Source organism: Theropithecus gelada, chromosome 1 (genome assembly GCF_003255815.1).
Source record: "Theropithecus gelada isolate Dixy chromosome 1, Tgel_1.0, whole genome shotgun sequence".
In the NCBI taxonomy this organism is placed as follows: Eukaryota; Metazoa; Chordata; class Mammalia; order Primates; family Cercopithecidae; genus Theropithecus; species Theropithecus gelada.
Window position 1 is genome coordinate 19655329 of NC_037668.1, and position 17967 is coordinate 19673295.

Here is a 17967-nt window from a genome sequence, read left to right on the forward strand (position 1 = left end):
TTTCCTCCCCATCATCCTCCCATTCCCCTGCAGACGGGCAGCGGGCAACGTAGCCAGACCAGCTCCATCCCGCAGAAGCCCCAGACCAACAAGTCTGCCTACAACAGCTACAGCTGGGGGGCCAACTGAGGCCCTGACCCTCTTCTCCCGGTCCCATCTTCTGAGAGGGCTTCTCAGCCTGGAAACTATGGAAACAACATCAAAGAGAAAGGAATGTGGGGGGTTTCCGCTGCCCCCCACCCCCAGCGGCCCACCCCATGCCTCAGCTTCATGTCTGTCCCATTCCTATACCATCCCCACCCTGTTGTATGTATTATAGGATTTGTATTTTCTCCTTTTTTTTCCCCCCTTCCATTCCTTCTCCCCTCTTGCATTCAAGATTATGAAACTTTGCTATGGGCCCTGCCCTTCCTTTGCTTCCTCCTGTTCACCCTGGTGGTGTACGGATGAGGTGGGGAGGTGGGACCCCCAAATATATATCAGCCCAACAGCCCTAAGTCTCCTCCTTTATTATTAGGAAAACAACAACAACAAACAAAAAAAAAATGGCGTCATGAATATGAACAGCATTGTCAGATGAATTAGTTGAAGTGTTTTTTTTTTTTTTTTTTTTTTGTACTGTGTCCTCAAATTTAATGGATTAATGTGTCTTGTATATATAAAAAGAAAACCTCTACCTTCAGCCTCTGCCTATTCTTGCTCCGTCTAGGACATCCTCAATTTCGTCGATGACCAGCTTGGTGAATAAGTATTACTGTACCAACGGGGCCTCCTCTAGCAGGCCCCTGAAGGCAGTGGAATAAAATGAAATCTTCGCCCTTTAAGAACTCCTGACCTTAATGTGGTAGTAGTATCTTGTCCTTGAGGGGATTTCCTTCCCTTCACCCCTAAGACTTTCACAACCTGTTGACTGGAAAGAACCACCACAAATCTTCATTTCCTCCAGAAACTGCTACATCTACAGCCGATTTCAGGCAGTAAAGGGAGAGGGATAGAGGAGATTGGGTGGAAAATGGAGAGGATCAAGAAGGAGCTGAGACCATTTCAAAGGAAAAAAATGGCTTTATAGAGTTTTAAGTTATGACTTAAATGGGTCCAGGTAAATAAACTAAAAAGAAGTAAAGGCAACATGTATCGTCTGACAGAACTAAATCTTGGAGTAGGGTGACGGATAAAAGACTACATACTGGGTACAGTGTACACTGCTCGGGTGATGGGTGCACTAAAGTCGCAGAAATCACTAAAGAACTCATCCATGTAACCAAACACCACCTGTACCCCAAAAACGAAATAAAAAAACCAAAACCTTGGGGCACATTCCCCCTAGGAATGGACTACTGTAGTAGTTGCTTCTTGGGTGCTTTTCTGTGACATAGCTATACCCAATTCTTTGAAAAAGAATCTAGAGCCAAGTCTGGCTTGGGGATGGAGTACAGGGAGAGGCAGGTTTCGGATAGGCTTTGAAAATCGATACAACAGTAAACAAAATGAGGCCAGTCGCTTTGGGAGGCCAAGGTGGGCAGATCACCTGAGGTCGGGAGTTCGAGACCAGCCTGGTCAACATGGTGAAACCCCGTCTCTACAAAAAATACAAAAGTAGCCGGGCAGGGTGGCATATGACTGTAATCCCAGCTACTCAGGAGGCTGAGGCAGGAGAGAACCTGGGAGGCGAAGGTTGCAGTGAGCCGAGATGGTGCCACTGCACTCCAGCCTGGGAGACATGAGAGAAAAATTTGTCTCAAAAAAAAAAAAAAAGATACCAAAGGGATACTTCTTTATCGCCCCCAATTTGTTCCTTCTCAGGACACAACTAGTTTCCCTTCCCTTACAAATCCTTTGTCTTGCTGGTTGCAGAGCCTGCTTAGATAAAAGAATCCTATATGGTTATAACAAACTCCCTAGTAGCTAGAGAGGTGGAGGAAGTTTTCCATGCGTCTCTTATGTCTTGATCTCTTCTCTGGGGAATTCAATACTAGAAAGAGCTTGGAAAAGCATTTTGTTCATCCCTCTAACAGCAGACGTCACCCAGGTCAGTCAAAAGGAACGCCCGAGTAAGAGGCGAGGTGGCTTCTGCTGTTAGGCTGGCCAGCCCCGGGGGTGGGGAGGTTGAGGGATGCCATCAAGCCGGTTCATCTGTGCGGCTGGGCTGCCCTCTGGCGGCTTTATGCGGGTGCCATCCAGAGTCAAACCCTCGAAATCGCTTTTCGGACTGAGTTGTCTCCAGAAAGAAGAACAGGTTTAGGAGGAAGGCGGTCATAGGAAACTGAAAGTGCGTCACGCTCACTCCCGTCACGGAAACTGGTCTCTAAAAGGTGGGGTAAAGGTAAAGCCTTTCAAATTTGAGGAAGACTTTCCGTCCCGCCTCCCTTGCATGTCCGGCTTACAGTCGTTTACGACAGTGTCAGGATCGCGGGCTTGCTTTCCGGTAGCGTGGGCTGACGCCTCGCTCAATTTCCCACAGGGCTGCGCAGGTTTGCCCCTTCTGCGAATGGACCACTGGAGGGGTTCAAAGGCTCGCGTCCCAATACGGGAATGAGCCTCTTTGATCTCTTCCGGGGCTTTTTCGGCTTTCCTGGACCTCAGAGGTGAGAGTAGGTCCGGCTTGGACAAGGGTGGGGGTCGTCTGAGGGGAGCTTGACCCCTACGTCTTATTTTTTGGAAAAGCATCTTCTGTCCCACTCCTTCAACTCCTGTAGAGAGGACAGAAGTCGCAACATTGAATACTCACCCCGCCACAGTAACCAAGGCGGTCGTTAAGAGGAGAAACAGCAAACTAAGCCTTTCTCCAACCTGGGGTGATGCAACAGGGACCCGGGCGGGGAAGACAATGGGGGTCGGGAGAATAGGACAGTGAGCAAGTGAGCAGGACCTTGGGAGAGAGGGGAGGGACTCTGGGGGAAGGTGTAAGAAGGGAGCTGCGAGCTGTCTGACTTTGATAAAAAAAAAAAAAGAAAGAAAGAAAGAAAGAACTGTCAGCCATTGTATTAATGTTTTGATGCGGCAACCAGTCCTCCGACCCTCTCCCCAGCTTCCCAGACCCCTTGCTCTTGTCCCACTTTGCCACCCATGAGTTGATTTTATGGCTTAAATCGTGCTGACATCTTGGTGGCCAATCTGCCTCCACTCTCAGCCACAGAGATCCCTTTTTTGGAGGGATGACTCGAGATGAAGATGATGATGAGGAAGAAGAGGAAGAAGGGGGTTCATGGGGCCGTGGGAACCCAAGGTTCCATAGTCCTCAGCACCCCCCTGAGGAATTTGGCTTCGGCTTCAGCTTCAGCCCAGGAGGAGGGATACGTTTCCACGATAACTTCGGCTTTGATGACCTAGTACGAGATTTCAATAGCATCTTCAGCGATATGGGGGCCTGGACCTTGCCTTCCCATCCTCCTGGTGTGTGGCTTTCCCTGAGGGACAACCTGCGGTTTCTAGTGGGTTGGTGGGTGAAATAAAGAGCCTGCAGGGAGTAGCTGGGGGATGGGAAGTGTGAGAAGACTGATGATTTCAGGGAGATTTATAGAGCCCAAGTCCTTTCCCACCCCAGCAAACACCTGCCACCTTTCTGCAGAACTCCCAGGTCCTGAGTCAGAGACACCTGGTGAGAGACTGCGGGAGGGACAGACACTTCGGGACTCAATGCTTAAGTATCCAGATAGTCACCAGCCCAGGATCTTTGGGGGGGTCTTGGAGAGTGATGGAAGAAGTGAATCCCCCAAACCAGCACCAGACTGGGGCTCCCAGAGACCATTTCATAGGGTGAGTATCCCATCGGGTCCTAAAGTGAGAGCTTGTGAGAGACCACTAATAAAGTGCAAAGACTGGCCAGGCGCGGTGGCTAACGCCTGTAATCCCAGCACTTTGGGAGGCTGAGGGTGGATCACCTGAGGTCAGGAGTTCGAGACTAGCCTGGTCAACATGGTGAAACCATGTCTCTACTAAAAATACAGAAAATTAGCCGGGCATGGTGGCCGGCACCTGTAATCCCAGCTACTCGGGAGGCTGAGGCAGGAGAATTGGTTGAACCCAGGAGGTGGAGACTCATGTCAAAAAAAAAAAAAAAGTACAAAGATTGCACTTTTTTTTTTTTTTGAGACCCAGCCTTGCTCTGTTACCCAGGCTGTGGTGCAGTGGCACAATCTCAGCTCACTGCAACCTCCAATTCCCAGATTCAAGTGATTCTCCTACCTCAGCCTCCTGAGTAGCTGGGATTACAGTCACCTGCCAAACGCCCGACTAATTTTTGTATTTTTAGTAAAGGCGGTGTTTCACCATATTGGCCAGGCTGCTTTCGAGCTCCTGACCTCAGGTGGTCCACCCACCTTGGCCTCCCAAAGTGCTGGAATTACAGGTGTGAGCCAACATGCCTGGCCAAAGATTGCAATTCTTGTTTGAATCTGATAGCCTTGGGCTGGAATCCTAAGCCCTCCATTTAGTGTTTTCTGTTTTCTCTATTAAGCTTGTGGGATTTTCTTTGGGGGGGAGATGGGTGTTCTGTTTCTTAAAAAAAAAAAAAAACAATAAACCACCACTGGTCCAGATAATTCTTGGATAAGGCAGGATTGTGCACAGAGTATAGGCATATATCAGTTCAGGAAGTCTTTCTGGTAGAAGGATACATAAAACAGCCAGGAAGGAGGAAGGAGTGTATAAATAAAGCTATTCTGAATGGAATTATCTCCCCCGGGGCAGTGGGTTTTGGAGCTCAGGATTAGTTTGAGGTCTATGACCTTTCAAATTTCAGATTAGAAGATGTCTTTTCACTTACTATGGTTTCTTCTGCAGTTTGATGACATATGGCCTGTGGACCCCGATCCTAGAACCAGAGAGGACAATGGTAAGTCTAGAGGAAGGGGAAGTTTATCAGCCTTTTGTTACTCTTCTGAAGTTCTGTCCATTTTCCCTCCCTGAAGTTTCTTCCTGTACACTTGTCTCCTTTTTTCCCTTGGACTCTTTCTCTCCTGCTTCTTCATCTCTCTGCTCTTCCAGATCTTGATTCCCAGGTTTCCCAGGAGGGTCTTGGCCCGGTTCTACAGCCCCAGCCCAAATCCTATTTCAAGAGCATCTCTGTAACCAAGATCACTAAACCAGATGGGGTGAGTTGAAAGAAAGAGGTAAAGGAAATTGTGGCCAGGGAATGAATGCCCTGAAACAGGAATCTCTGTAAATAAACAGGGATCTCTGTAAAGAAACTGCTGAGCGTTATCTTTAGTGATGTGAGGAATATGGTGGGGACTTCTCCTTGTAGATAGTGGAGGAGCGCCGGACTGTGGTGGACAGTGAGGGCCGGACAGAGACTACAGTAACCCGACACGAAGCAGAGAGCAGTCCTAGGGGTGGTAAGTTAAAAGACAAAGGGGTTCATCTCAAGATTCCTTGGGGAAGGGAACTCTTACTCTTCTACCCTTGAATATTATTTCTCTCCTTTGCTTCTGCCTGGTCTCTTTCATTTAGCCTATTTGTGTGTATGACTTTCTTCCTTAGATCCAGAATCACCAAGACCTCCAGCCCTGGATGATGCCTTCTCCATCCTGGACTTATTCCTAGGACGTTGGTTCCGGTCCCGGTAGCCTTGTTAACCCTCAGAGGCCTTCAGAGTCCTTTCCACCTTTCACCCATTGCCCACCATTAATAAGCTTAGCTTCTCCTCTTGCCACCTCAGGGGCTTGGATATGTGGAATAGTGAATTGGGGGCATGTCAGTTTGTCACTCACCCAAACTGACCAATAAAACTTTTATTTATGCTAATTATTTGTCTTGGTTTTGTCAAGGCTATTTCAGTTTCTAGAACCATCCAACACTTCCGAAATGATCTTGGTCCTCTACCTTCTCCTTATTCCTTAACTTTTTATTCTACATCTAAAACCTGAGTAGAAAATGATTTTTCTTTCTCAAGCAAGAAATAAATTTAAAAAGAAAAAAAAGAGGCCAGGTTTGGTGGCTCACACCTGTAATCCCAGCACTTTGGGAGGCTGAGACAGGCAGATCACCTGAGGTCAGGAGTTCAAGACCAGCCTGGCCAACGTGGTGAAACTCCGTCACTACTAAAAATACAGAAATTAGCTGGGCATGGTGGCGGGTGCCTGTAATCCCATGCTGAGGCAGTAGAATCACTTGAACCCAGGAAGCAGAGGTTGCAGTGAGCCGAGACCGTGCCATCGCACTCCAGTGTAGGCAACAAGAGCAAAACTCCATCTCAAAAAAAAAAAAGAAAAGAAAAATGATTTTTCTTACTGAGGAGATAACTAGAAATAATTTCAGGAAAACTTCTAGAATTTCTAGAAAGGGATACATCAGATTCCCAAAAAAGGGTGTGGGTGTGGAAGTGTGGATCACTGACTGGAGAGTTCATGAGGTAACTGAGGAAGTACATGGGTAAATTTTCCTTACTTTACTGGCCTTAAAAAAATTGTTACGTGGCTGGGCGTGGTGGCTCACGCCTGTAATCCCAGCACTTTGGGAGGCCGAGGCAGATGGATCATGTGAAGTCTGGAGTTCGAGATCAGCCTGACCAATATGGTGAAACCCCATCCCTACTAAAAATACAAAAATTAGCCAGGTATGGTGGCACATGTTTGTCATTCCAGCTTCTTGGGAGGCTGAGGTAGGAGAATTGCTGGAACTCAGGAGGCGGAGGTTGCAGTGAGCTGTGATCATGCCATTGCACTCCAGCTTGTGCAAAAAGAGCAAAACTCCATCTCAAAAAAAAAATTATTATGTATGTTAGAGAAAATACACCTGGCACAAATGTTACTAGGTCCTTTTTTCTTTTTGAGGCAGGGTCTCATTCTGTCACACAGGCTAGAGTGTAGGGGAGTAATGTTGGTTCACTGTAGCCTCGACTTGGGCTTAATACTTCCACCTCAGCCTCCTGAATAGCTGGGACTACAGGCATACACCACCATGCCTAGCTAATTATTTTTTCTTTTTTTTGGTTTTTTATTTATTTACTTTTTGTATTTTTTGCAGAGACGGAGTTTTGCCGTGTTGCCCAGGCTTCCTTTTCTCATTATAAAAGTTTTTAATCCGGTGTGTTAGACTGCACATATCCCAGCTACTTGGGAGGCTGAGATAGGAGGATTACTTGAGCCCAGGAGGTGGAGGTAACATAGCAAGATCCTATCTCTAAAATATATATATAGATTTATATGTGTAACATAAATATTATATAGATTTATATGCATAATATATAATACAAATACATGATATATATTATATATGATTGCATATATTATATATGATTACATATATATGATTACATATATAATATATAATATTTGTATATAATATATAAATATATAATATATATTTATAAATATACAATATATATTTATAAATATATAATATGACATAAATATATAATATGATATTTATATATAAAATATATATATAATATATTTATATATTTTTTATATATATATTTTTTTGAGACTCTTTGTCTCTCTCTGTCACCGGGCTGGAATGCAGTGGTGCGATCTCAGCTCACTGCAACCTCTGCCTCCCGAGTTCAAGCGATTCTCCTGCCTGAGCCTCCTGAGTAGCTGGGACGACAGGCATGCGCCACCATGTCCAGCTAACTTTTGTATTTTTAGTGAAGACGGCGTTTCACCATGTTGGCCAGGCTGGTCTCGATCTCTTGACCTCGTGATCCACCTGCCTCAGCCTCCCAAAGTGCTGGGATTACAGGCGTGAGCCACTGCACCCGGCAAAATTTTTTTTTTTTTTTTGAGACGGAGTCTTGCTCTGTTGCCCAGGCTGGAGTGCAGTGGCCGGATCTCAGCTCACTGCAAGCTCTGGCTCCCGGGTTTATGCCATTCTCCTGCCTCAGCCTCCCGAGTAGCTGGGACTACAGGCGCCCGCCACCTCGCCCGGCTGGTTTTTTGTGTTTTTTAGTAAAGATAGGGTTTCACCGTGTTAGCCAGGATGGTCTCGATCTCCTGACCTTGTGATCCACCCGTCTTGGCCTCCCAAAGTGCTGGGATTACAGGCTTGAGCCACCACGCCCGGCCCAAAATATTTTTTAAAAATTAGCTGAGCAGGCTGGGCATCATTGCTCACGCCTATAATCCCAGCACTTTGGGAGGCTGAGGTGGGCAGATCACTTGAGGTCAGGAGTTCAAGCAGGCCAGGCACTGTGGTTCACACTTATAATCTCAACACTTTGGGAGGCCAAGGTGGGCAGATCACTTGACGTCAGGAGTTCGAGACCAGCCTGGCCAACATGGTGAAACCCAACTCTACTAAAAATAAAAAAAGTTAGCTTAGTGGGGTGGTGCACACTTGTAATCCCAGCTACTTAGGAGGCTGAGGCAGGAGGATCACTTGAATCCAGGAGGCGGAGGTTGCAGTGAGCTGAGATTGTGCTGCTGTCCTCCAGCCTGGGTGACAAAGCGAGACTCCATCTCAAAAAACATAAATAAATAAATTAGCTGAGCATGGTGGCCGATATCTGTAGTCTCAGCTATTCAGGAGGCTAAAACAGGAGGATCTCTGGAGGCTGGAGTTTGAGGCTGCCATGATCTATGATCACACCACTGCATTCTAGCCTGGACTACAGAGTGAGACCCGATCACAACAACAACAAAAGCTTTTAGCCGGTCGCGGTGGCTCAAGCCTGTAATCCCAGCACTTTGGGAGGCCGAGGCGGGTGGATCACGAGGTCAGGAGATCGAGACCATCCTGGCTAACATGGTGAAACCCCGTCTCTACTAAAAATACAAAAAACTAGCCGGGCGTGGTGGCAGGCGCCTGTAGTCCCAGCTACTCGGAGGCTGAGGCGGGAGAATGGCGTGAACCCGGGAGGCGGAGCTTGTAGTGAGCTGAGATCGCGCCACTGCACTCCAGCCTGGGCGACAGAGCGAGACTCTGTCTCAAAAAAAAAAAAAAAAAAAAAAAGCTTTTAGTACTATGGTTAAGAGGGCAAATCTGAGGCCAGTCACAGTGGGTCACACCTGTAATCTCAACACTTTGGGAAGCTGAGTGGGGAGGAACAATTGAGACCAGCCTGGGCAACATAGGAAAACCCTGTCTCTACAAAAAAATTTAAAAATTAGTTGGGCATGGTGGTGCATGCCTGTAGTCCCAGCTACTCAGGAGTCTGAGGTGGGACGATGTCGAGCCCAGGAGGTCAAGGATGCAGTGAGCCATGACCATGCCACTGCACTCCAGCCTGGGCAACAGAGTGACACTCTCAAAAAGGCCAAGCATGGTGGCTCACGCCTGTAATCCCAGTACTTTGGGAGGCTGAAACAGGCAGATAACTTGCTGTCTCTACTAAAACTACAAAAATTAGCCAGGCATGGTAGTACAGGCCTGCAATCTCAGCTACTTGGGAGGCTGAGGCATGAGAATCACTTGAACCCGGGAGGCAGAGGTTGCAGTGAGCCGAGATTGCACCATACACTCCAGCCTGGGTAATAGAGCAAGACGCCGTCTCAAAATATTAAAAAAAAAAAAAAAAAAAGAGTGGTGACTGGGCGTGGTGGCTCACGCCTGTAATCCCAGCACTTTGGGAGGCCGAGGCGGGTGGATCACGAGGTCAGGAGATCGAGACCATCCTGGCTAACATGGTGAAACCCCGTCTGTACTAAAAATACAAAAAACTAGCCGGGCGTGGTGGCGGGCGCCTGTAGTCTCAGCTACTTGGGAGGCTGAGGAGGGAGAATGGCGTGAACCCGGGAGGCGGAGCTTGCAGTGAGCCGAGATCACGCCACTGCACTCCAGCCTGGGAGACACAGCGAGACTCCGTCTCAAAAAAAAAAATAAATGCATCCTGGCTAACATGGTGAAACCCCGTCTCTACTAAAAATGCAAAAAATTAGCCGGGCGAAGCGGCGGGCGCCTGTAGTCCCAGCTACTCGGGAGGCTGAGGCAGGAGAATGGCGTGAACCCGGGAGGCGGAGCTTGCAGTGAGCCGAGATCGCGCCACTGCACTCCAGCCTGGGCGACTAAGCGAGACTCTGTCCCAAAAAAAAAAAAAATAAATAAATAAATAAATAAATAAATAAATAAATAAAATAATAATAATAATAAATAAATAAATAGGCCAGGCATGGTGGGTCATGCCTATAATCTCAGCACTTTGGGAGGCCGAGGCAGGTGAATCCCGTGAGGTCAGGAGTTCAAACCAGCCTGGACAGCATGGTGAAACTCCGTCTCTACTAAAAATACAAAATTAGCTGACCGTGGTGGTGGGCGCCTGTAATCCCAGCTAAAAATACATAAATAAATAAAACAAAAAAGCCCCAAAACAACAGCAACAACAACACACACACATGCACACACACAACTGTAAGGGATCTTTCTATTCTATTAATCTATTTGTCTATCTTTGTGCCCATATCATACCTTAAAATACTATAGTTTTATTTAGTAAAACCAGTCTTCCTGCCTTTTTATTATTATTTAATCCGTCTAGTGTATAAAAATACAATTGGTTTTTCTAATCAACTTTTTAGAATTCCATCACAAATATAAACGCAGCTAAAAATCACCAGATACATGAAGAAAGCATCTAACATGAGTGGTAGAGACAAATGAAGCAACTTGTAAGAAACAGAGACTATGCAGAGAGATTAAAAACTTTAAATGTACACTTTTTTTTTTTTTTTTTAGATGGAGTCTCGCTCTGTTTCCCAGACTGGAGTGCTGTGGTACAATCTTATCTCACTACAACCTCCACCTCCAGGTGGAGGCTCAGGATTCTCCTGCCTGAGCCGCCCCAGTAGCTGGGACTATAGGCTCACCATGCCCGGCAATTTTTTTTTTTCTTTTTTAGACTGAGTCTCACTCTGTTGCCCAAGCTGGAGTGTAATGGCACGATCTTGGCTCGCTGCAACCTCCACCTCCTGAGTTCAAGTGATTCTCCTGCCTCAGCCTCCCAAGTAGCTGGGATTACAGGTGCCTGCCACCATGCCTGGCTAATTTTTGTATTTTTGGTAGAGATGGGGTTTCACCATGTTGGCCAGGCTGGTCCTGAACTCCTGACCTCAGGTGATCCACCCGCCTTGGCCTCCCAAAATGCTGGGATTACAGGCCACCCAGCCTACATTTCTGTGTTTTTGATGAAGACGGGCTTTCACCATGTTGGCCAGGCTGGTCTTGAACTCCTGACCTCAAGTAATTTACCTGCCTCGGTGTCCCAAAGTGCTGGGATTACAGGCATGGGCCACTGCGCCTGGCTTATTGCTTCGTATTTCTAAGCACTATAAAGATTTATGTACTTGGCCGGGCGCAGTGACTCATGCCTGTAATCCCAACAGTTTGGAAGGCTGAAGGGAGAGAATGACATTAGCCCAGGAGTTGGAGACAGTCTGGGCAACACAGTGAGACCTGTCTCTACAAAAAATTAAAGATTAGCCAGGCAGGGTGGTGCACACTGCAGTACTTGCTACTGGGAAGGCTGAGGTAGGAGTATCACTTGAGTGCAAGAGTTCAAAGCTGTAATGAGCTATGATTGTGCCACTGCACTCCAGCCTGGGTGACAGAGTGAGACTCTATCTCCAAAAAAAGAAAAAAACACCACACACACAAATATGATAGCAGAAATGAAAAAAAAAAAAAACTATAAAAATTAGGAAAATAAAGTTCAATTCTCCAAAAAGTAAACAAAATAACTGATCGAAAAATAAGAGAAAAAGGGTTGGGCGTGGTAGCTCACGCCTGTAATCCCAGCACTTTGCGAGGACAAGGCGGGTGGATCACGAGGTCAGGAGATGGAGACCATCCTGGATAACACGGTGAAACACCGTCTCTACTAAATGTACAAAAAATTAGCTGGGCGTGGTGGTGGGTGCCTGTAGTCCCAGCTGCTTGGGAGGCTGAGACAGGAGAATGGTGTGAACCTGGGAGGTGGAGTTTGCAGTGAGCAGAGATAATGCCACTGCACTCCAGCCTGGTGATAGAGTGAGACTCCATCTCAAAAGAAAGAAAGAGAGAGAGAGAGAGAGAGAGAGAGAGAGACATAAAACTAGAATGGCATAAATTATCAATGAAATGTCATGAAAATATTCCAGAATTTAAGAATATTACTGGCCGGGCGCGGTGGCTCAAGCCTGTAATCCCAGCACTTTGGGAGGCCGAGACGGGCGGATCACGAGGTCAGGAGATCGAGACCATCCTGGCTAACACGGTGAAACCCCGTCTCTACTAAAAAATACAAAAAACTAGCCGGGCGAAGTGGCGGGCGCCTGTGGTCCCAGCTACTCGGGAGGCTGAGGCAGGAGAATGGCGTGAACCCGGGAGGCGGAGCTTGCAGTGAACTGAGACCCGGCCACCGCACTCCAGCCTGGGCGACAGAGCCAGACTCAGTCTCAAAAAAATAAAATAAAATAAAATAAAAATAAGAATATTACTTAATGTTTTTTGAGACAGAATCTCACTCTGTCACTCAGATTGGAGTGCAGTGGCACAATCATAGCTCATTGCAGCCTCGAACTTCTGGGTTCAAGCGATCCTCCTGCCTCAGCCTCCTGAGTGGCTGGGTGTGCACCACCACACCCAACTAATTTTTGTTTTTTGTTTTTTCATTTTGTTTTTGGTAGAGACGGTGGTCTTGCCATCTTGCCCTGGCTGGTCTCCAACTCCTGGGCTCAAGTGATCCTCCCACCTTGACCTACCAAAGTGCTGGAATTACAGGAATGAGCCACTGCGCCCAGCCTGAAGGATATTACTTTCTAACCTGAAAGGACTTGCCACACGCCGGACCAATGGTGAAAATAAACTCACTCTAAGGCACACCATATGAAATTTTAGAACACTGGAGACAACAGAGTTTAAAAGATTCTAGAGGGAGAGAGAAAAAAAAAATGGGGATCATGTTCTCAGGATCTCCTGAGGGCTGTGTCAGTGGACGAAACAAACAAACAAAAAACCCTAAAGGATCAAGAATCATAATGTTCTCAAACTTTATCAGCAACATGAAGTATAAGACAATGGAGATCCAGCAATCCAACTACTGGGTATATTTTCAAGGGAACTGAAATCAGTACGTTGAAGAGATACCTGCACTGCCATGTTCATTGCAGTACTGTTCACAATAGCCAAGAGTAGGAATCAACCCAAGTCTCCTTCAGTGGATGAACAGATAAAGAAAATGTGGCATATATACACAATGGAGTACTATTCAGCCTTACAAAGGAATGAAGCCTGGCTCGGTGGCATGCTCATGTTGTCCCAGCTACTCAGGAGGCTGAGGCAGGAAGATTGCTTGAGCCAGGGAGTTCAACGTCAGCCTGGGCAACATAGCCAGACTTCATCTCTAAAATAAAGACATTCTTTACGGGAAAAATGAAAAACAAAGAATGAGATTCTGTCATTTACAACATCGATGAACCTAGAGCACATTATGTTAAGTGAAGTAAGCCAGGCACAGAAAGACAAATACCACATGATCTCACTTATATGTGGAATTTAAAAAAAAACCTCATGCAAGTATAGAGTAGAATGGTGGCTGCCAGAGACTAGGGGGTGGTGAATGTTGGGGAGACATTGGTCAATGGATACCAAATTTCAGTTGGACAGGAGGAATAAGTTCAAGAGATCTATTGTACAACATGGTGACTATAGTTAATGACACTGTAGTTGGCTGGGCATGGTGGCTCACGCTTGTATTTCCAACACTTTGGGAGGCCAAGGCAGGCGGATCACCTGAGGTCAGGAGTTTGAAACCAGCCTGGCCAACATGGTGAAACCCCATCTCTACTAAAAAAATACAACAATTAGGCCAGGCACGGTGGCTCAAGCCTGTAATCCCAGCACTTTGGGAGGCCGAGATGGGCAGATCACGAGATCAGGGGATCGAGACCATCCTGGCTAACACGATGAAACCCCGACTCTACTAAAAAATATGAAAAAAAACTAGCCGGGCGAGGTGGCGGGCACCTGTAGTCCCAGCTACTTGGGAGGCTGAGGCAGGAGAATGGCATAAACCCGGGAGGCGGCGCTTGCAGTGAGCCGAGATCGTGCCACTGCACTCCAGCCTGGGCGACAGAGCGAGACTCCCTCTCAAAAAAAAAAAAAAAAATTCAAAAATACGTGTCTACATTGGGAAGATGGAGGAACAAATGCATATATTTGCTGTGGGCAGTACAATGTGTACTAAATCCTTACCTTCCATACTCTAAACACAATAATTAGTTTCTTTTTTTTCTTTTTTTGAGACGGAGTCTCATGCTCTGTCGCCCAGGCTGGAGTGCAGTGGCACGATCTCGCCTCACTGCAAGCTCCACCTCCCGGGTTCACGCCATTCTCCTGCCTCAGCCTCCCGAGTAGCTGGGACTACAGGTGCCCGCCACCATGCCCGGCTAATTTTTTGTACTTTTACTAGAGACGGGGTTTCCGTGTTATCCAGGATGGTCTCAATCTCCTGACCTCGTGATCCGCTCGCCTCAGCCTCCCAAAGTGCTGGGATTACAGGCGTGAGCCACTGCTCCCGGCCAATAGTTAGTTTCTAAAACAAAAAATAAGTACCCTGTAAGCATATTTAGATATATAATGCTAAATATTAAAGAAAACATTTTAAAAGTTGGTAATGGTTGGCCGGGCCTGGTGGCTCATACCTGTAATCCCAGCACTTTAGGAGGCCAAGATAGATGGATCATGTGAGGCCAGGAGTTCAAGACCAGTCTGGCCAACATGAAGAAACCCCGTCTCTACTAAAAATACAAAAATTAGCTGGTGTGGTGGTGCACACCTGAAGTCCCAGTTATTCAGGAGGCTGAGACACGAGAATCAATTGAACCCAGGAAATGGAGGTTGCAGTGAGCCGAGAGCACACCACTGCACTTCATTCAGCCCAGGCCACCAAAGGAGATTCTGTCTCAAAAAAAAAAAAAAAAAAAGGTTGGTAATGGTTGCCTCTGGCGATTGGAAAAGGGTGGACCATATTGAAACTGAAGTCAGGAAGCTATTTTTCATGTGTTGTAGAATGATTTGACTTTGTCCTGGCACAGTGGCTCATGCTTATAATCCCAGCCCTTTTAGAGCCCTGTCTAAACAAACAAACAAACAAAATCAGCTGGGTGTGGTGGCATATGCCTATAGTTCCAGCTACTGAGGAGGCTGAAGCAAGAGGATCACTTGATCCCAGGAAACTGAGGCTGCAGTGAGCTATTATTATACCACTGTACTGAAGCCTGGATGACAGAGCAAGATCCTGTCTCAAAAAAAGAAAAAAGAAAAAACAGAAAAGAAAAATGTTTAATTATTTCACTCTTGAAGTATTCATATAGCCAGGCACAGTGACTTATACCTGTAATACCAGCACTTTGGGAGGCCAAGGCGGGTGGATCATCTGAGGTCAGGAGTTTGAGACCAGCTTGGCCAACATGGCGAAACCCTGTCTCTGCTAAAAATACAAAAAATTAGCCAGGCACAGTGGTGCACGCCTGTAGTCCCAGCTCCTTGGGAGGCTGAGACGGGAATTGTTGAACCTGGGAGGCAGAGGTTGCAGTGAGCGGAGATTGTGCCATTGTACTACAGCCTGGGCCAGAGAGCGAGACTCCATCTAAAAAAAAAAACACAAAAAAACCCCAAAAAAACTCCATATATTAGCAATAAATTAAAATTTTTAAATTTACAAAAGTAATGCAAAAAAAGTGAGTTAATGTAAAGAAATAGCAGTCTTGACATTTGACAGGGTTGATACAACAGACCAGTGGAGGAAGAATGGATTTTTTTTTTTTTCTTTTCGAGACAGAGTCTTGCTCTGTCGCCCAGGCTGGAGTGCAGGGGTGTGATCTTGGCTCACTGCAACCTCTGCCACCTGAATTCAAGCAATTCTCCTGCCTCATCCTCTCGAGTAGCTGGGATTGCAGGTGTGCACCACCATGGCTGGCTAATTTTTTTTTTTTTTTTGTATTTTCAGTAGAGACGAGGTTTCACCACATTGGCCAGTTTCGTCTCTAACTCCTGACCTTGCGATCCACCCACCTCAGCCTCCCAAAGTGCTGGGATTACAGGCGGAGCCACCATGCCCAGCCTGGATGAATTGTTTTAAGAGATGATTTTGGAAAAACTGGAAGAAAAGAAAACTACTCTAATGCATGCCAGTTCAGATGGATTGGAAATATAAAGGTTAGAGGTGAAACTGTTAATGGTGGAGGGCATCCAGGTTCTTAGCGTTTTGAAGGAAGAATTGGACTAAACGCACAAAAAAAGCAAGAAAGGAATGAAGGGGTTCATTGAAAATGAAAGTACACTCCACAGTGTGGGAGCGGGCGAGCCGAGGGGCTCAAAGGCCCTGTTACAGAAATTTTGGGAGTTTAAGTACCCCCCTAGAGGATTCCATTGGTTATGTGGTGTACGCCCTATGTAAATGGAGAGGATGAAGTAAAGTTACAAAGTCATTTACTTGGCCTAGGCCCTATGGAGAGATTATTTCCTGTCATAGCTGAAGTGTGAATTGGCCTTATGTTCCCTGCCTCCAGATCCCATTTTCCTGTCTCAAATCTATAATGGTAATAGAAGAACCTGTGTTATCTTTCTGACTTTGAAGCAAAAGAGGGCTTCTTAAATAAGACCTCAAAATACAAACCATAAGGCAGACAACGGGTTAATTTTTTTATATCAAAATTAAGGGGCCGAGCGCAGTGGCTCACACTTGTAATTCCAGCCCTTTAGGAGGCCTAGGCGGGTAGATGACCTGAGGTCGGGAGTTCGAGACCAGCCTGACCAACAGGCAGAAACCCCGTCTCTACTAAAAATACAAAATTAGCCAGGCATGATGGTGCATGCCTGTAATCTCAGCTACTTGGGAGCCTGAGGCAAGAGAATCGCTTGAACCTGGGAGGTGGAGGTTGTGGGGAGCCGCGATCATGCCATTGCACTCCAGCCTGGGCAACAAGAGTGGAACTCTGTCTCAAAAAAAAAAAAAAAAAAATTAAGGGCTGAGTGTGGTGGCTCACACCTGTAATCCCAGCACTTTGGGAGGCTGAAGTGGGCGATTGCTTAAGCTCAGGAGTTTGAGACCAGCCTGGGCAACATGGTGAAGCCCCATCTCTACCAAAAATACAAAAAATTAGCTGGGCATGGTGGCACGTGTCTGTGGTCCCAGCTACTTGGGAGGTGGAGGCAGGAGGATCACTTGAACCAGGGAGGTACAGGTTGCAGTGAGCCAAGAATGTGCCATTGCACTCCAGCCTGGGTAATGAAACTATACATATATATATATAATTAAATAATCCTGCTCAATAAAGGAAACTATCATCAAAGGTACTAGATAGGAATAGACCTGGGGGGAATTTGCAAAATTTAAAGCAAGCAATTGGTTAATATCTAGACCACAAAACCCATTCCTCAAATCAATAAGGCAGTAAACTAAAAGCAAGAAAATAGGTAAAAAACATGATTAAGCACTCACTGATGAGTAGCTTCTAACTTTCATTCTTCTGAGTTTGCTGAACCCAGATGCCATTCCTGGGAAGGAAAAAAAAGGAAAAAAACAAACATGGTAGGCAATCACAGAAGGGGAAATCTGAATACTAACAATACCTTGAATGTAATCAGAAAAATGCACATTAAAATATTAATAAGATACCACTTTACACCCATCAGGTAGGCAAAAATTAGTCTGGTAATACCAAATATTAGCAAGATGCAAGATGTGAGGAAACAAATCCCTGCTGTACTCCTGGAGTGTGAGGCATGCAGCCATTTCCATTTTTGCAGTGAAGAAATCTGGGCCTGGTGCGGTGGCTCAAGCCTGTAATCCCAGCACTTTGGGAGGCCGAGACGGGCGGATCACGAGGTCAGGAGATCGAGACCATCCTGGCTAACATGGTGAAACCCCGTCTCTACTAAAAAAATACAAAAAACTAGCCAGGCGAGGTGGCGGGCGCCTGCAGTCCCAGCTACTCGGGAGGCTGAGGCAGGAGAATGGCGTGAACCGGGGAGGCAGAGCTTGCAGTGAGCTGAGATCCGGCCACTGCACTCCAGCCTGGGCGACAGAGCGAGACTCCGTCTCAAAAAAAA

General features: G+C 46.4%; 2 protein-coding genes and 1 non-coding gene across 8 annotated transcripts in view; all 3 read left to right on the forward strand.

Annotated features, from left to right (window-relative positions):
• UBAP2L (ubiquitin associated protein 2 like) overlaps positions 1–1342 on the forward strand; it is a 54785-nt gene extending 53443 nt beyond the window's left edge. The window contains exon 26 of the mRNA XM_025377976.1: positions 34–1342. Coding sequence (XP_025233761.1) covers positions 34–129 — 96 coding nt within the window. The 3' untranslated portion in view covers positions 130–1342. The remainder of the gene's footprint in view (positions 1–33) is intronic.
• A 977-nt stretch (positions 1343–2319) lies between these two features.
• On the forward strand, positions 2320–5745 carry HAX1 (HCLS1 associated protein X-1). 6 transcript variants are annotated; one of them, XM_025389033.1, is made up of 7 exons: positions 2320–2585; positions 3131–3393; positions 3569–3756; positions 4783–4834; positions 4987–5093; positions 5246–5336; positions 5482–5745. In XM_025389033.1, exons 1-7 carry the CDS (start codon positions 2533–2535, stop codon positions 5565–5567), a joined length of 840 nt encoding a protein of 279 aa, XP_025244818.1. In that variant the 5' UTR covers positions 2320–2532; the 3' UTR covers positions 5568–5745. The 6 variants fall into 6 exon arrangements, 5 of the variants coding, with proteins under 5 accessions (XP_025244818.1, XP_025244844.1, XP_025244824.1 ...); XM_025389059.1 differs by having other exon boundaries at positions 2374–2585; positions 3275–3393; XR_003119955.1 differs by having other exon boundaries at positions 2386–2585; positions 4987–5097.
• An 11605-nt stretch (positions 5746–17350) lies between these two features.
• On the forward strand, positions 17351–17421 carry LOC112616007. Its single transcript, XR_003117531.1, has one exon. It is a non-coding gene; the product is annotated as a small nucleolar RNA SNORD59 (small nucleolar RNA).
• Positions 17422–17967: the final 546 nt, after the last annotated feature.

Excerpts from the sequence above, each read along its gene's own strand:
- HAX1 (XM_025389025.1), top strand. The coding sequence starts at position 2,533 with ATGAGCCTCTTTGATCTCTTCCGGGGCTTTTTCGGCTTTCCTGGACCT. Across the intron at positions 4,835-4,986 it reads TAGAACCAGAGAGGACAATG|ATCTTGATTCCCAGGTTTCC; the intron begins GTAAGTCTAGAG and ends CTGCTCTTCCAG. Across the intron at positions 5,337-5,481 it reads AGAGAGCAGTCCTAGGGGTG|ATCCAGAATCACCAAGACCT; the intron begins GTAAGTTAAAAG and ends TTTCTTCCTTAG.